Below are 17451 nucleotides of genomic sequence, written 5' to 3'. Positions count from 1 at the left end.
GACTTGAAAGCCTCCGCAAAATGATACAAGCACATCCAAGCTTGCCTCCTCAGGGCTATGCCCGAACTCGCTGCTCTACCCGCCCCCTCGGCTGCATAAGATATGAGCCTCATGGACAAGTTGACGATGGAAGAAAAGGTAGACAGCTGGGCGTTAGACTGGGCCAACGCCTCAGGCAAGTTACCCGACAGGGTATCTCCCAACTCCTTTATGAGATCCCTTTGGAGCCGCGTAAAATGACAAGTAATTCAGCGACCGCAAGGTAAAGGTCGCTGAAGACAGGGTAAGCTTCCCATACCTATCCATGCTCCTAGAATCCTTATTAGGAGGATGGATGGAAGTAGAAACCTCTGCCACGTCCTGCTGAGTGGCAGACGCCACCACCATAGCATCCATTCCCTTGGTCAAAAATTCTTTTCCAGGAGGCGCAGATAAGAACTTATTGGGGCGGCTAGGAACTGGCTCCACAGAGTCAGGGTGTTCCCACACCTTTCAACAAATAAGATCCAATAACTCATCAAAGGGTGGAGACACCCAGGAGGCGGAAGGCTGGGCTCCGAAGGCCTTCAGGAAGACAGACTCCTCCTCAGAAGGGTTTTTGGATGGTCAGTCACCCCGCTGTCTCAAGATCTCCAGGATATCGGAGAACGAGACATCATCAGAGGACGACTTCAGGGACCCTTCTGCATCATCGAGGTCGGTGTCCGAGGTGACAGACTCATCTGGGAAGTCTACATGCTTCCTCTTACACAACTTCTTCCTGGGAGGCTCCTCAGGCACAGACTCTGAAGGGCCCTCAGAAAGCAGGGGACCACACATGGAGGCATGCTCAGGCCTAGGAGCCCCGCTGTCCAGAGAGAGGGGTGCACCAGAAGCTCTAGTTGCAGCGTCTGGGGATGGAGTTGCCAATTCAGGTGAAGTCACTACGAACTTGGCCAGCGCGCTCCTCATAGCCTCGAAGGCAGGTCCACCAGAATTGGACGAAAAACCCGCCTCCGAGACCATGACTGGAGTCGGGGTACCCCTAGCCGAAGCACCAAGGGGGAGACTCGGAGCCGAAGCCTGAAGCCCCGATGTATCCCCCTCGGGTTCGACTGAGGACACCAGAGTACCGAAACCTGTAGAAGGGATGGAAAAGGTTGGAGCAGAGGTCGGATACGAAAGACTAGCAGGAGGTTTCGGAGCCGACCCAAGGGCTTCACTCAATTCGGCAGACTCCGGCTCCGACGACACTGAGGTTGTCGGAGGAAGAAGAAACTGAACCGATATCGTGGCTGGCTCTGGAGCCGACTGGGCTGGAGCCGAAAATAATTTAGTTAACACTGGCGACTGGAGGAGCCTCTGGACCTCCCTATCCACATCCGAATCCAACAGCCTGGAGGACTTGGAGGACACAGAAGGGGGTCGAGAAACCTTCTCTGTCGGAACAGAGACAAGACTGGGGGAACGGCTCCGAATCGGCTCCAAATGGATCGGTGCCGAAGCAGGCTCGAGAACCATTGCAACCTCCTTCAGTGCCGATGACCGTGGAGGCGAAGAAGCAGACCCCGAAACAGACAAGACTTCCTGCGGCTCGGAGACCAGTGGAGCCGAGGAAGGAGACATAGCCTTAGACAGTACCTCCTGCGGCTCCGAGACCAGTGGAGCAGAGGAAGGAGATATAGCTTTTGACCTTTTTCTCCGGAGGCTCCTATGAACTAGCCGGAGACTTCTTTTTAGTCTTAGACCTGGATTTCTCTGAGGGGGGGAGAAGATGCTAAAGTTTCCTCAAAGGAGGGTTTAATCAAACCCTTAAGGATAAGCTTATTTTTTCTCTCCTGTAAAACCCTGGAAGAGAAGGCATGACAAACACTGCAGGATTCCTGCAAGTGTATGGAACCAAGACAATAAACACAGATGGCGTGGTCATCAGTCAAAGACATTTTATACGCACATTTGGCGCATTTTTTAAAGCCAGATGGCTTATGTTCTTTTTGTTCCTTGCCAGACATAAGGAAACACGACTGCACACTCAGCAACACAAGGAGGGAGGGTGGAAAGGGCTCTAACTTAAACTCCCGAACACTAAAGACACAAGATAGGGCAAAGGCCCTCTAACTTAAACAGGCCTAGCCCGCCAAACAGAAGGACTACCACACAAAAAACCACAATCAATCACAAAAAGGGAAACAGACAACGTAGCTATTAAAATAGCTTTTTGGAAATAATAACTCGAGCAAACAGTTAAAGTCAAAAAAGAGAGGGTACTTAGCCACAGCCAAGTCGAGACCACGTTGTTACTCTAGGAGCGGCAAACGAGATCTGGGGGTTTGGGCGTGGTGCATCCTGGGATACAGGGTTAGCCCAGCCAATGAGAGACTTCATGCTAGTTATAGCGGCAGAGTCGGAGCAGATTCTCGGCTCCAAGCCCGTCAGTAATGAATGTAGGCGAGATAGGATCACATTACATCATCTCATTTTCCACTTTTAACAGCATACAATTTTCTGTGGGAAATGACTCCGTTAACATTCATGATCTGGACCGGGCCTCCACTGAAAACAGGATCTGTGGAACCTAGTCGGACTTTCCCGGTCAACAAATGTAAAATAAAAAAATAAAATAAAATAAAATCTGCAACCAGACAAGAAAGCCCTGGGAGTAGAAATCATTAAGGACCATTTGCCTACCCATACTCAAGCTATCAGCTGACAAGTGCTTTTGAGATAAACAGCAATCAACTTGTGTGTTGGAGATAAACAGCAATCAGTGTGTGTGTGTGTGTGTGTGTGTGTGTGTGTGTGTGTGTGTGTGTGTGTGGCAATTAAACAGCAGCCATTTTCATTTGGCAAGTTTGGAGCCGTGTAAAATATACAGAAGGACTTAAGAGAGCCCAGGGCAATGTAAGAAAAAATAAAACGGAGTCTTCATGCTTGCTTACATCAGTACCTTGTTTGCACAAGTCCTGTGTTAAGTGCATTACAGGAGACACACTAATTTCTAGAACTTCTGGTTGGCAGAATTGGTACACTGAATACAAACCCATACACAAGGAAAAGACAGGACACACGAACAAGTCAGTGTGATAGAAGAAAGTTGCACTACATGTTTCAAAGAATGCATGAAAGTGACAGACATAATAGAACCTCCAGCTGCCATACAGGGTGACAAAATCCCACTTTTTTTGTTTGCATTTTTTGGGGATTACTGACTACCAGATAGTGTTAGCCTCTTCCTGTCCCACCCTCCTACAAGTTGGTCCCCCAATCTGTAAACTGATGTAGAATCGATGAGGGAAAAATGTAAACTGAAAAAAGGCAGTGTTACTGCCTAGCAGTGACTTTCCTCCAAAAACATCCACAAAAAACTCCAAGCAGTGAAGCTTCTGATCTCTACCCTTGGGTCCTTTTACTGTACAGTAGAATACACTTCCTACAACTCTTTTCCTAAGGGAGGGAAAGCTTACCTCAGACCATTATTATACTGTCAATATGACAGCACTTCGGCAGGGCCCAGTCCAAAACACAGGCACTGCAGACATTCATGAAGCAGGTAGTTCCTCGTTGTATTTTTTTTTCTTTATCCCTTTGGTACTATTACATCCCACAAGTTAATTAACAGAATAAAGCAGCACATCTATGGTGGTAGTTAAGGCTACCGCCGGTACATCACATGTCTGTAATCAAGAGAAACAAACTACTAATCTACTCACCTGACATCATACTGGCGGAGCTAACTGGAGTGCTGCCACTTGGTATGTTGCCAGATGGACCCATTCTTGACTGGTCTTTTACTATGGGGTCTGCATGAAAAAAAAGTTGTAAATTAAACAGGACTACAATTACTTTCAATTTTCCAGCATTTCTGACTTCTCTAAACAAAAAACAAAGCTAAGCATCTATCAATCATTTGGCTGGCAGAATTAAAAAAAAAAGGTGAAACATTCAAGTACAATTTCTTAGACATCTGTTTGTAAGACAGCAACATTCTAGTTTCAAGGAAGACGTGCTCTGCGAAATCAACAGACAATAACAAGCGAGTGAATATACTGAATAACTTCTGAGAGGACCCTCCTGAATGAGTCAGTGATTGGAATCATCCCTTCTATGCATAGTAAATGCACCACTTCTGTCCCCTGAGGCAAGTGTCTGATGATATCACATACTGTACACAAATGTGTCCATCACTCAAGCCTTCCAGCTTACCTCCAAATATCAAATACAAGCACACTTCTGCAAATAAGAGATTCTCATGGTAACAGCAAGTCTTCAAGGAGATGTCCTTTTAACAGCAGGTCACAACAGCTGGGTTTGCTTATCAGCAAAGCTGCACCAATCCAGATGTCTTTCAACAGCTGCCTTCATTCTCTGTAATAACCAGCTGTGGTCTTATGTCAATAATACAAGACCTATATACAAGTTAAGCCAGCATGTAACCCCTCCAGTTCAAGACTAACAAACTACAACAGATTGTGTACTTATGATAGAAATTCTACAGGTATATGCAAATATGCCTATACAGGAAAAGGTAATGAAACTATAACTTAACATGCAGCGGTTTCTGAAAATACTTGTGAACTGAACTACCCAACAACTAGTAAAACAATTAAGGGAGCATAGACATTAGTTTTATTCTTAGCTCTCCCTAAAGATCTTCGGTTACAGTGACTACTTCACACAACTTAAGGACCACTGCAGTAACCAGTCATCACATACGGGTAGAATTCCAAGCAGTACTAGGTTACTTATGGGGGTGTCAAGTTAATTACAAGATCCCAGTAGCACAGCCAAGCCACAGCAAACTTATCTTAGCCACAGACAGTTTGCAGTGTTCTGTGAAAGCAATGACTACTGTCTGTGCTGCTGCCAATATACTGCAGATACAATTTGTAAAATTAACTTTAACAGGGCCTTGCAGTAGTTTGGTGTAATTACGACAAAAGGTAGTTCAGTGGACCAGTCAAGCTTATTCTGCCTGTTCTCGGCAGGCAAGCCTTCTTTTCCTTATCTGAAGGAAATAAAAAGCTGCTCATTTACAACATGCACATCTAAAGTATGCAACAGGTGCTCTCCAGCATTCTTTCAAGTAGGGTAAAAAACTGCAACAGTAATGGATCCAGACAGACTGCTTAGGCAAATAAAGTGGTGGCAGCTGGCAGCCCAGCACAAAAATTCACACGTTTGTCACCGTTTTTCTGCCAAACAGCTCTTCACTGATGTTCTAAATAAATTGGCATTAAATTCTACATTATTTCATCTAGAACCATGGGCATACCACTCTTCTGAACCAACAGTAGAGGCCAGAACGGGGCAATGAGGGATCAGGGATGTCCTCAGACGTCACGTTTTCTGCAAAACTTTGGGGATAAGAGGAATAGGAGGGTAAGCATAGAGGAGACCCTGAGGCCAATCGTGGACTAGGGCAGCCCTAGGTGACTCCCTGGGTGGGGGATCAGGGCAAAGTACATACTGCATTTGTTGTTGGTAGGGGAGGCAAAGAGATCGCAGCATGGTTGCCTCCAAAGATTGAAAATCTGCTTCGCCACCACTGGACTGAGGGACCACTCATGAGGACTCAATATGGTTCTACTGAGTGTGTTGGCCAACACTTGGGAGTCCCTGGGTATGTGCGCTGCAAGAAGAAAGTGCCTTGAGGACATCTCCCATTCCCACACATTTATGGCCTCTCTGCACACCAAGATGGTGCTCCCTCGTTTGTTGATATACCAGACCACTGCCATGTTATCTGTCTGAATTGCAACCGTACCCAGAGGGAGGCAATCCTGAAAGGCTTGCAATGTTAAGGCTGCACTCATCTCCAAGACGTTTATGTGCAATTGGGTCTCTATGGGGGACCATGTGCCTTGTACTATTCACCCAGGAAACGCCCCCCCAACAGGGAAGCATCCGTGTCACTGTAGCCTTGGGTGGAGGGAGTGAAAAGGGCCTGCCTAGAATGAGATCCTGAGACTGAAGCCACCAAAGGCGGTGCTGTCTGCACACTGGCATCAATTTTATGGACATAGGTTGACATAGAACGGACCACTGAACCGCCAAGGTCCACTGTAGAACTTGCATATGGTACCTTGCCAGTGGCACAAGCTGTATGGCTGCAGCTATGGATCCTAGAGTCCAAAGAATCAAGTGGACTGGAGAATTCTAAAGATTTAGGACTTGGATGACCTGCACCCAGATCAGCTGTACTCTGATGGTAATGCTGTAATCTCTGAATTGGAGTCTAGCTTGACTCCTATGAACTCTAATGTTTGCATCAGAACCAGATTCGACTTTGAGACGTTTACTGTTTTCCCCAATTAGATGAACAGGAGTGGGACATATTGGATGGCTTGCGACAGTCAATGCATCATGGGTGGTGCCGTGAGTAGGGAAACACCTGGAATCCTGCAGTCTCAGGTTAGCTGCCATCACTGCCATAGATTTGGTAAACACTCAGGGTGCTGTAGCAAGTCCAAAGGGCAAGACTCTGAACTGGTGATGATTGGCCACTAACTGGTGGTGAAGGTATCTCCTTGACCACCTGTCTATTTTGATGGGATAGTAGACATCCTGGAGATCCACTGAGCACATCCATTCATCCTTGCGCAAGGGAGGCAGAATGGACTGAACAGTGACCATCCGGAACCTGGACCTCTTGACCAATAGATTCAACTTGCCGAGGTCCAAAACAGGATGCAGGTAGATCCCTGGTGTTTTTTGGTACTAAAATGAAGCTAGTGTAAGTTCCGGATCCTCTTTGTCCTACTGGGACCACTTGGATGGCTTGTTTTGAAGTTGCTGAACTTTCTTGAAGATTAACTCTCTCTCTGGCGGGGTGGTACATTGGGAGAGATGCCTATATATTGGAGGAGGTTGAAAAAAGGGAATAAAACAACCCCTGAAAATGTCTAACACCCACTGATTGAGGGCAATGCTTGTCCAGGCTAGTGCGTGAAGGGAAAGATTACTCCCAACTGCCTCCAGGGCAGGGAGGTCGGGCAATGTTTCAGATGGGCTGAAAGGGCTGCTCAGAGAAAGGCTCATGGAGCCCTGACTTCTTGATTCCCCTGCCTCTGGGGTGGCAGCTGTCTTTGAATCCTCTCCATATGCCTCTTTTAAGCGGAATCATCCAGGCATGTCCTGGAAGAGGGAAAACTGTGACTTCCATAACCACATCATCTTAGCTCCTCGTTGGATCTTAGGAAACGACCTTGGAGGAGTGCTTTGATCCTAACTGCAGACAAGGTCTTCCCGTCTTGCTCACTACACGTTAGTGACTTTCACAGAAAAAAACAGCATTGGGAAAAGATGCTTTCAAGGCCTTTGCAAACCCGCATAGTTGTAATCAAGCATGCCGCCTTATAGCTATGCCAGTACCTGCCTCTTGAGAGGTAGTTTCCACTGGATTGGAAATTAACCTCTAGGAATTAGCAAGGGACATCAGAATAGAGAGCTTGGGAGACACCTTCTTGAGGTCTTCCTGCAGCAACAACTCCATATGGGAAGTGGCGAGTTCTTTGACAAAGTGCCTTTGAAGGCAGGTAAAGTGTGCCAGATAATTAACTGCCCTCAGTCCAAAGGTAGCAGAGGCAAAAGTACAGTTTTGTACCTACCATAAATGTAGATGTCCGAATTGGATAGCATCTGCAGTCATAACAACTGGGTTGTCCTGTCGTCAGGCAGCCCTTCAGTCGGCCGGATTCCAAAGTCCGGGTCCGGCTTCGGCTGATGTCGCACTTCACCCGGCGTCATCTCTGTTGGCCTTCGGGGTATATAAGCATCAGCCCGGCGCCATTTTCTTCCAGTGTTTCTTGCCCCAGATGCCAGAAGCCCTCTAGAAGGCTAAAATTTTGGATAGATGCCAATGTTTCCAAAAGATAGAGGAGTAAACCGCAAAAATAAGCATGTATGTACATAAATACAAACAAATACACCATGAAAGAAGTCCCCACTAGCTAGCTATTAGAAGGGTAAACACCCTAGGAGTACCACAGAGGGAAGGAGGGAGGGTAATCCTGACTGCAGATGCTATCCAATTAGGACATCTACATTTATACCATGGTAGGTACAAAACTGTACTATGTGTCCTTCATGGATGCATCTGCAGTCCTCTTTAACTAACTGGGTAGAATACCATAGCCAACTAGGGAGGAGGATAAAAGGTAGATTATGCGTGTGTTTAGGATCCCCTTACTGCAGTACAGCAGTGGCAAACCCTGCTCAGGATCTGGAATATAGAGGTAGAAATTATAATGCTTGGCAAATGTATGCTGCGGAGGTCCAAGTGGCCGCCTCTCAATATCGTATCTTGGTAGCGCCCCTCCCACCAGTGAAGAAGGCTGTGGTAGTGGCTGCTGCCCTTGTAGAATGAGGTCTTATGTTCTGTGAATTTGTTTCTTCATGGAAGGAGTAACAGAAACGTATGCAATTTCCTATCCATTTGAGATTGTCTGTTTGAAAATAGCTTTTCCTTCCCTTCCTGTTGCATAGGCTACTTAAAAGTTGGTCAGCTCCTTCGCTATTTTTGTTCTGTCCAAGTAGTAGCTTAGGGCTGTCTATGTACATCCAAGGTGCATTCTTTTCCCTCTGTTTTGTGGGCTGGTGTTAGCTGCAGGTAGGTGATCGTCTGTCGCAGACACTCTGGATACCACCTTAGGCATAAATGTAGGATTAGTCCTCATGGACACTATCTTGGTGGAAGATTAGAAAGGGTTGCACTGCCATTAAGGCCTGTGTCTCCTGAACCTCCTTGCTGAAGTAATTGCCAGTAGGGAAAGCAGTTTTCCATGACAGGTGTTGCAGGTCTGTTGTTGCTGCTGGTTCAAAAGGTGATAGAGTCAATTTTTCTACACAAAGTTCAAGTCCCAGGCTGGTAATGGGTGGTTTCTTTTGAGGGGTTTTACATTCTGGATTCCCTCCTGAGGAACTGCTCTGTTGTGCGGTGTGAAAAAACAGGTGGATCAAAGCTGTATTCTGCTGAAAACTACCAGATCTTTAATTAACGGCCTGAAGGAAATTTCCCAAATTTCTCCAGAATTTGGGAACTATTTTATCATCTCCTCTTTTACCCCCCAAATAAAAAACCTTTCCTTCGGACTATCCTTTTTAAAGGCTGGTTTTAATCTTAATTGGAAGCTAAAAAAATCCTTTTTCCAATGTATGTTATAGTAGTGCAACTTTTTGGTCTTTTCTTGTTTCGGTCCAAAAAATTTAGTATTTCCTTTAATTTTAGTGCTCCTAATGCCCAAAAAACCCCTCAGTGACATTAAAAATTGACTTTATTTTAGAATCCCTTAACAAGAAAATTGAAATTTCCCTCGTGGGGGTTCCAAAACCCAAAAAGCACCCAAAAACTCCATGCTTTTGAAAAAAAAATCAGAATAAGGGTGATTAGTTTTTCAAATTTTGGATCTTTTTACTTTTTTTTTTTTCCCCGGGCGGGTTTTAAAATCACCTGCTCTAACCCTCTCCACTGACCTGGGTTCAAACTCCACCTCTTATCTGTCCCCAAGGTCATTGCACAACTACCATCACATGATCTGATGGGATTTGGACCAATAAACACACACCTTCCATCTCACAACCAGAATATACCTACTGAAATCTACCTAACCTGCCTGTTTCCTGCTCTTATGTCTAGGGCAGGAGAACTGGTTTCTTAGCACTACCATTCCTATCAGTCTAATTCTGGGCAACATACTACATTAAGATATCACCACCAGACTCTTCCATCTCCTTTTCAAATTCCTTTCACTGCCCTCAAACTTCTTAATGTCTCTGCATAATCTACATTTAGTCCATAATATAAAATCATAACCACTCCTTTCCTATCAGGATGCCCCAATTACATTACCCATCTAACCTCCCCACAGTATTGCATTCCATTAATACGCAGCCAATCCCTGCTTGCACCAAGCTTCCCATTCCTCTTGGCTTCTGCCCAAACCCATCTACCTCTACATCTTTCCATCATTTACTGACTGACAGGTTATATACATTTCATCCCGTACCAATTCTGCAGAAAATCTATCGGACTATTTACATCTCAATCATGCTACATTAGTACCTCCCAACTCCACTATCTCCCTTGGGACCTGACTACAGCTTGTCTAGAGCTAGGCTTTACAGGCTCTTCGTCATGCTGGAATGACATGCTAAAACTCCTCTTTCACATGATATAAGTCGCATAGTAGCTAGCAACTCGTACTCCCAGGTCTCTTTCTATGTCCTTAACAGGCTCACTACAATTCTGTAACTGATAGTATATCTCATTAATTTTAGTGCTCCTATTATAGAAACACAAACCCCACATACAGTGACAGTTGTAAACCTATCGATCTATTATATCTTATGCCAACTACCTTACAGCAAGATCTACAATCTGACAATTGCCTCAGTGAGGGGATTACCATTAAAAACCTCACACTAAATGCATCCAAAACTAAACCTATGCTTTTTGTTACTAAACAAAAACTCAGCAGATCAAGGGTGGAGTTATGTACTTGTCATAATTTGGCATCTGTTTTATCTTATGTAATTATTCCTCACAGCAGGGTCTTGGATCAGACATTGGATCACAGCTGGCAACCTTAGCTTGGACAGATCCAAGGCTCAAGCTCCTCCCTCTCCCATAATCCCCTGCCTGCCCTCTAACCCTCAGATTGAGTTTGATGACCGTCACTATCACTACAACCAAAAAGGTAGAAAAGAAAACAGTCCTAGATACCACAACACTCCAACTTCCTCAGAAGAGCCAACAAGGAAGGGGGATGGGGGGAGGGAAATGTGAAGAATGATGACACAGGATAACACAGATGCCAAGTTATAGTAAGTACATAACTCTATGTTATCCATGTCATCCTTCCTCACAGAAGTGCCAGAGTCCCTAGCTACTATGCACCAGGGGTGGCCTCAAGGAAGGACATGCCGGAGCACTGTGGAGACAAAGGAAGCCCTGCTCCTGGAAACTAAATCTAGCTTGTAATGAGCTATAAAGCTGTGAACATCAGACCAAGTGGCGGCAGCACAAATATCAATGGAGAGTCTGGCCATGAAGGGTGAGGAAGTAGCCACTGACCAAGTAGAATGAGCTCTACCCTTTCACGGAACTCCAAGATGCTTCTTGGCATAGACTGTGGAGATATAGCTAGTAGATCCATTTAGAAATGGTCACCTTAAAAACTGGAAGGCCACGTCTATTTGGGGGAAAAAGCCACAAAGAGCTGGTCTGACTTGCGATATTCCTTAGTCCTGTCCTATGCAGATAAAATTGCAACTACCCATGTACATCCAACGCATGCAGAATGTACTCTTGTTTATTGGAATAAATGGGAAAGAAAACTGGTGACTGGATAGATTGATTCAGACTGGATTCAGTTTAAACCTTGGACAAAAGGGATGGATTTGTTCTCAGAGACACCATCTTTGGGAAAGACCATATATATGGGTAAGCAACTGAAAGGGCTTGCAGCTAAGACACCCTCTAAGCTGAGGTTATGGCCACTAGGAAGACATTTTCCATGACATAAATTTGAAATAGCATAAAATCCACAGGTTCAAATGGTCGAGTCACAGAATGCAGCACTAATGTTAGATCCCAAGGAGGAGATGGATCCTTAAACAGGTGGTCTTAAAAGGAAAATGCCGTTCATGAAAGTTTTAGAGAGTCTGGAACAGAACGTAGGTTCGCTACTCTCATGAAAATTGGAAATGGCAGCCAAATGAAGCTTTATAGTAGAAAGAATTGCCCCTTCCTGAAAAAGTGAAGACAAGAACAAAAGAATATCTGGCACAGAAGCAGAAAAAGGGTCAAGATTCCAGCTCTTAGCCCAGACTGAAAACCTTTTCCATTTGCTACTATAAACTTTTCTGATGGAAGGTTTTTGGGAGGCTAGGATTAGAATTCTTGATGGGGGAAGCTAGCCTGAACTGCTTAAAAATCACTGGAATAGGAGAAACCATGCTGTAAAACGAAGGGTCCGAAGATTGGGAAAAGGAAGCCCCTAAGGATGGGACATCAGACCCTGAAGGGAATCCAGTATCCAAGAAGGATACTTCAGATGAGACCTTAGGAAGGGAAACCACGGCCGATGAGGCCAGAACGGGGCAATGAGGGATCAGAGATGTCCTCAGACGTCACGTTTTCTGCAAAACTTTGGGGATAAGAGGAATAGGAGGGTAAGCATAGAGGAGACCCTGAGGCCAATCGTGGACTAGGGCAGCCCTAGGTGACTCCCTGGGTGGGGGATCAGGGCAAAGTACATACTGCATTTGTTGTTGGTAGGGGAGGCAAAGAGATCGCAGCATGGTTGCCTCCAATGATTGAAAATCTGCTTCGCCACCACTGGACTGAGGGACCACTCATGAGGACTCAATATGGTTCTACTGAGTGTGTTGGCCAACACTTGGGAGTCCCTGGGTATGTGCGCTGCAAGAAGAAAGTGCCTTGAGGACATCTCCCATTCCCACACATTTATGGCCTCTCTGCACACCAAGATGGTGCTCCCTCGTTTGTTGATATACCAGACCACTGCCATGTTATCTGTCTGAATTGCAACCGTACCCAGAGGGAGGCAATCCTGAAAGGCTTGCAATGTTAAGGCTGCACTCATCTCCAAGACGTTTATGTGCAATTGGGTCTCTATGGGGGACCATTTGCCTTGTACTATTCACCCCGGAAACGTCCCCCAAACAGGGAAGCATCCGTGTCACTGTAGCCTTGGGTGGAGGGAGTGAAAAGGGCCTGCCTAGAATGAGATCCTGAGACTGAAGCCACCAAAGGCGGTGCCGTCTGCACACTGGCGTCAATTTTATGGACATAGGTTGACATAGAACGGACCACTGAACCGCCAAGGTCCACTGTAGAACTTGCATATGGTACCTTGCCAGTGGCACAAGCTGTATGGCTGCAGCTATGGATCCTAGAGTCCAAAGAATCAAGTGGACTGGAGAATTCTAAAGATTTAGGACTTGGATGACCTGCACCCAGATCAGCTGTACTCTGATGGTAATGCTGTAATCTCTGAATTGTAGAGTCTAGCTTGACTCCTATGAACTCTAAAGTTTGCATCAGAACCAGATTCGACTTTGAGACGTTTACTGTTTTCCCCAATTAGATGAACAGGAGTGGGACATATTGGATGGCTTGCGACAGTCAATGCATCATGGGTGGTGCCGTGAGTAGGGAAACACCTGGAATCCCTGCAGTCTCAGGTTAGCTGCCATCACTGCCATAGATTTGGTAAACACTCAGGGTGCTGTAGCAAGTCCAAAGGGCAAGACTCTGAACTGGTGATGATTGGCCACTAACTGGTGGTGAAGGTATCTCCTTGACCACCTGTCTATTTTGATGGGATAGTAGACATCCTGGAGATCCACTGAGCACATCCATTCATCCTTGCGCAAGGGAGGCAGAATGGACTGAACAGTGACCATCCGGAACCTGGACCTCTTGACCAATAGATTCAACTTGCCGAGGTCCAAAACAGGATGCAGGTAGATCCCTGGTGTTTTTTGGTACTAAAATGAAGCGAGTGTAAGTTCTGGATCCTCTTTGTCCTACTGGGACCACTTGGATGGCTTGTTTTGAAGTTGCTGAACTTCCTTGAAGATTAACTCTCTCTCTGGCGGGGTGGTACATTGGGAGAGATGCCTATATATTGGAGGGGGTTGAAAAAAGGGAATAAAACAACCCCTGAAAATGTCTAACACCCACTGATTGAGGGCAATGCTTGTCCAGGCTAGTGCGTGAAGGGAAAGATTACTCCCAACTGCCTCCAGGGCAGGGAGGTCGGGCAATGCTTCAGAAGGGCTGAAAGGGCTGCTCAGAGAAAGGCTCCTTGGAGCCCTGACTTTGCGGATTCCCCCTGCCTCTAGGGTGGCAGCTGTCTTTGAATCCTCTCCATATGCCTCTTTTAGCGGAATCATCAGGCATGTCCTGGAAGGAAAACTGTGACTTCCATAACCACATCATCTTAGCTCCTCGTTGGATCTTAGGAAACGACCTTGGAGGAGTGCTTTGATCCTAACTGCAGACAAGGTCTTCCAGTCTTGCTCACTACACGTTAGTTTTTCTTTCCTGGCAGGAATTGTGCCTGCAGATGTACTTGGTAAGTCAATGCTGTGTCCCACAAAGTCATGGCTAGTCTGCAAAGGGGGTAGGAATGAGTGCCTCCCTGCTTATGTACCACATGACCGTGGTATTGTCTTGTCTATCAGTAGTTGTCCCGGATGAAGTAGGTCTTTGAAGGCTGTCAGGGCATTTTGAACAGCTAGCATCTCTTTTTGATTGCTATGTAGATGCATTTGGTTTGTGGACCATGTGCCTTGAATACATCTTCCTGCCATGTGGGCTTCCCCAGGCATAATCCGATGCATCTGTTGTTAATGTCTGTGTGGCTGGGGGTAGAGTGAATGGCTGTCCCTTGTTCTGGTGACAGGCCTTCACCCACCATCGAAACTCCTGTTGCAGGCAGGGAATGAGAGTAACTATTGTTTCCAGGCTGTGGTAATGTTGAATCCAAACACTTTTTAGGTACCATTGAAGTTTCTTCATATGCAGTCTTGCATATGGAATTAGTAGGATGCAGGATGCCACGAAGCCCAAAGCCTGCAGAATTGTTCTTGCAGATAACTGGGCCATTGTTGCCAACAGTTTGAAATAGGTAGTGAGTTGTCTTCGCTTGTCTGGCGTGAGATAAGCCATCTGGGCAGTTGTATTTAAGCTTGCACCCAGGAATATTATCTCTTGAGAGTTTTGATTTTTGTTCGTTGACTGTGTACCCTAGGCATGGCAGTAATCTCTTTACAAACGTCAGATACTGTAGTAGAATATCCTTGTTCTCTGCTTGAATGAGGCAGTCGTCCAAGTAAGGATATATTTGTATTCCTCTTTGTTGGCAGTATGCAATTACTGGTGCCAGGCACTTTGTGAAGACCCTGGGCGCAGTAGATAAGCCAAAGGACAGTGCAGAGAATTGGTAGTGCATTGAGCCAGCTTTGAATCTGAGGTATCTTCTGCATGTTTGTCTGACTGGGACATGCAGGTATGCCTCTTTTAGATCTAAAGTCACAAGCCAAGCCTTCTTGCCCAACATGGGCAGAAGCTGCTGTAGAGTCAACATTTTGAATTTTGGAATATCCAGATATGTTTAGAATAGATAGGTCCAGTACTGGTCTCCAGGCTTTGTCCTTTCTGGGTACCAAGAACAGTCTTGAATAGAATCCTTGTCCCTGCTCTTGCTCTGGCACTTGTTGAATGGCCCTCATGTCCATGAGGGATGAAACTTGTTTTTGTGCCTCTGTCCATTGATTGCGTGGCAGATCTGGCATACCGTTTGGCCTTGGCAGGGTGTGAAAATGGAACCTGTAGCCTTGTGATACTATATTTAGAACCCATTTGTCCTGGGTGATCATGTGCCAGTTTTGTGAAAAAAGTGCTAGTTTTCCCCCCAAAGGGGCTGCCAAAAGATAAGTGCTTGGTGCTGGAAGGGGGAAGTCATTGAGACTGTTTCCTGCATGGCTGTGATTTTTCCTCTCCGCTCTTGGAGGTAGAAGCACCCCATTGTTTAGGCCTGTATGAGCCTTGGGGCTGTGATCTGCCTCTGGGGTGTCTGTATCTGCCTCTGTGGCCTGACACTGGAAAGGACCAATTCTTTGTAGGCCAGTTCCTACTAAATCTGGGAGGCTGTACCTGCAAGAAATCCTTGACTGTTTGCATAGATTTAGCTTTATCCTCCATTTTCTTCAATACCTCTTCTGCTTTAACACCAAAGTATCATGCTGTAATGGAGCATCCAATAGTTCTGCTTTAACATGATCAGGCATATTCTGTTCTTTTAACCAAGCATGCCTCCTAATGACAGAACCTGTAACAGCGGCCCCTGCAGGAGGCCTCTAGAGAATCAAAACCATGCATGCATGCAATAAATCCTGCATTTCTTTGTTGTCTGCACATTCTGAATTTGTTGACATTTTCTGTTTAAGCAATGACATAAGATATTGCTGATATTTATGCATATGAAATTGGCAATTTAAGGCTCTTACAGCCAAGGTAGCAGAAGTATAAATCTTTTTACCCCATCTGTCTGGGGCCCTAGAATCCCTATCAGAGGGGATAGGGTTTTTTGCAGTGGAAGCCTTGACCCCTTTGGGACCATGAGAGATGGTTTCTGGGTCAGCAGCAGGGTTTTTATAAAGAAATGTATGTGAATCAGGAACCCTATAGCATCTGTCTGGCTTAACAGGAGCTGGTGGTAAATAGACTGGACTCTGAAAATACATCATCTACAATGTCTAAAACAGGTGGGATAGCAAGGGGGCCTGTGCTGAGGCAGTAAAAGGAAGTCTCTGAGCCTTTTCTTGGATTCTGAGTAATCTTGGCTCTCCCAGTGGAAATGCTCTCTCATACTATGCAGTGTCTCCCCAAAAGAATAATTCTCAGGAGGAGGCGCTGAAGGGATAGATTCTTCAGCATCAGAATCCTCATAGGGAGGAAGAGAATATTCCTGTTCAAAGGAGGAATCAGAGGAAATGGAAACCTGGTCTGAAGATTCGTATTCTAACTCTTGCCTAGGCCTCTTATCAGGAGGGGGATGGGAACCCCTGATCAAAGTAATTAGGTCTTCGGATGTTTTAAGCATCCGTTTTTTTAGGCATGGAGGCCTGTCCAGGAAAATGCTGTACCTGTTTCTTTGTCTTTAGAGCTGCTTTAGTCTTTGCCTTTGAAGCTGAAGTAGGTTTCACATATAACTGTGTAGGCCTGAAAACACCCTCAGAAGCAGATGCCTGCTCAGCGGCTCAGGACCCATCTGAGGGAATAATTTCCAAGTGTCCAATACCTTGAGTTTCCAGCGGCTTAGTCGGCTCCACGTGGGAGTCGGAAGCGGCCTGTGGCTCTGAGGTAGCGGGCGTCAGGGGCTGCGAAAGTGCCTCACTGAGAACCGACGAAAGGTCTAGCAGAAGCCTCGTCGTCTGTTTTGGATCTTTGATGCCTGTCCTTTTTTTTTTCTTTGCGCTTTTTATAAACTCCAGTAGTCGGCTGTTCCAACGGCATTATATAATTAAATCTTCTGCCAAAGTAATGGAATGTAAAATCGTACCAATGCTTAATAGTGAGCGTTGGTTAAATCTAGCACAAAACAGACAACTAGCAACGTTATGGTCAGGTCCTAGGGAAGGGATACAGTAAGAATGAAAATCCTTATGAGGTATTTGCTTCCCACAAGAAATACAATTAACTTTTTCTGACATTGGTCTGGAGCAAGAAAAAAGTTTCCCCAACGGGGTACTTGGCTTTAATGAAGACTTCGGATCTGAAATTCGAAATTGAAAAACTCAGCAGTCAGTCGACAGGCGCTTGCGAACTGCTTTTGCTTCAGGCACCGCACGGCAAGAAAGACTGTCTGCTCGCTTAGGTACTGGTTCCACAGTGTCGGGTTCCTTCCAAGCCCTACTGGCAATAAGATCCACCAGCTTGTC

The 17451-nt window shown here is 45.7% G+C and overlaps 1 protein-coding gene across 1 annotated transcript in view; it reads right to left on the bottom strand.

Annotated features, from left to right (window-relative positions):
• Window positions 1-17451, bottom strand: part of CSNK2A1 (casein kinase 2 alpha 1) — a 1738971-nt gene that overhangs the window by 108272 nt on the left and 1613248 nt on the right. The window contains exon 13 of the mRNA XM_044090445.1: window positions 3690-3779. Coding sequence (XP_043946380.1) covers window positions 3690-3779 — 90 coding nt within the window. The remainder of the gene's footprint in view (window positions 1-3689; window positions 3780-17451) is intronic.

This window comes from Protopterus annectens, chromosome 12.part0 (genome assembly GCF_019279795.1).
Source record: "Protopterus annectens isolate FY-2018-M chromosome 12.part0, PAN1.0, whole genome shotgun sequence".
In the NCBI taxonomy this organism is placed as follows: domain Eukaryota; kingdom Metazoa; phylum Chordata; order Ceratodontiformes; family Protopteridae; genus Protopterus; species Protopterus annectens.
This window is presented reverse-complemented; position numbering and strand designations above follow the sequence as displayed.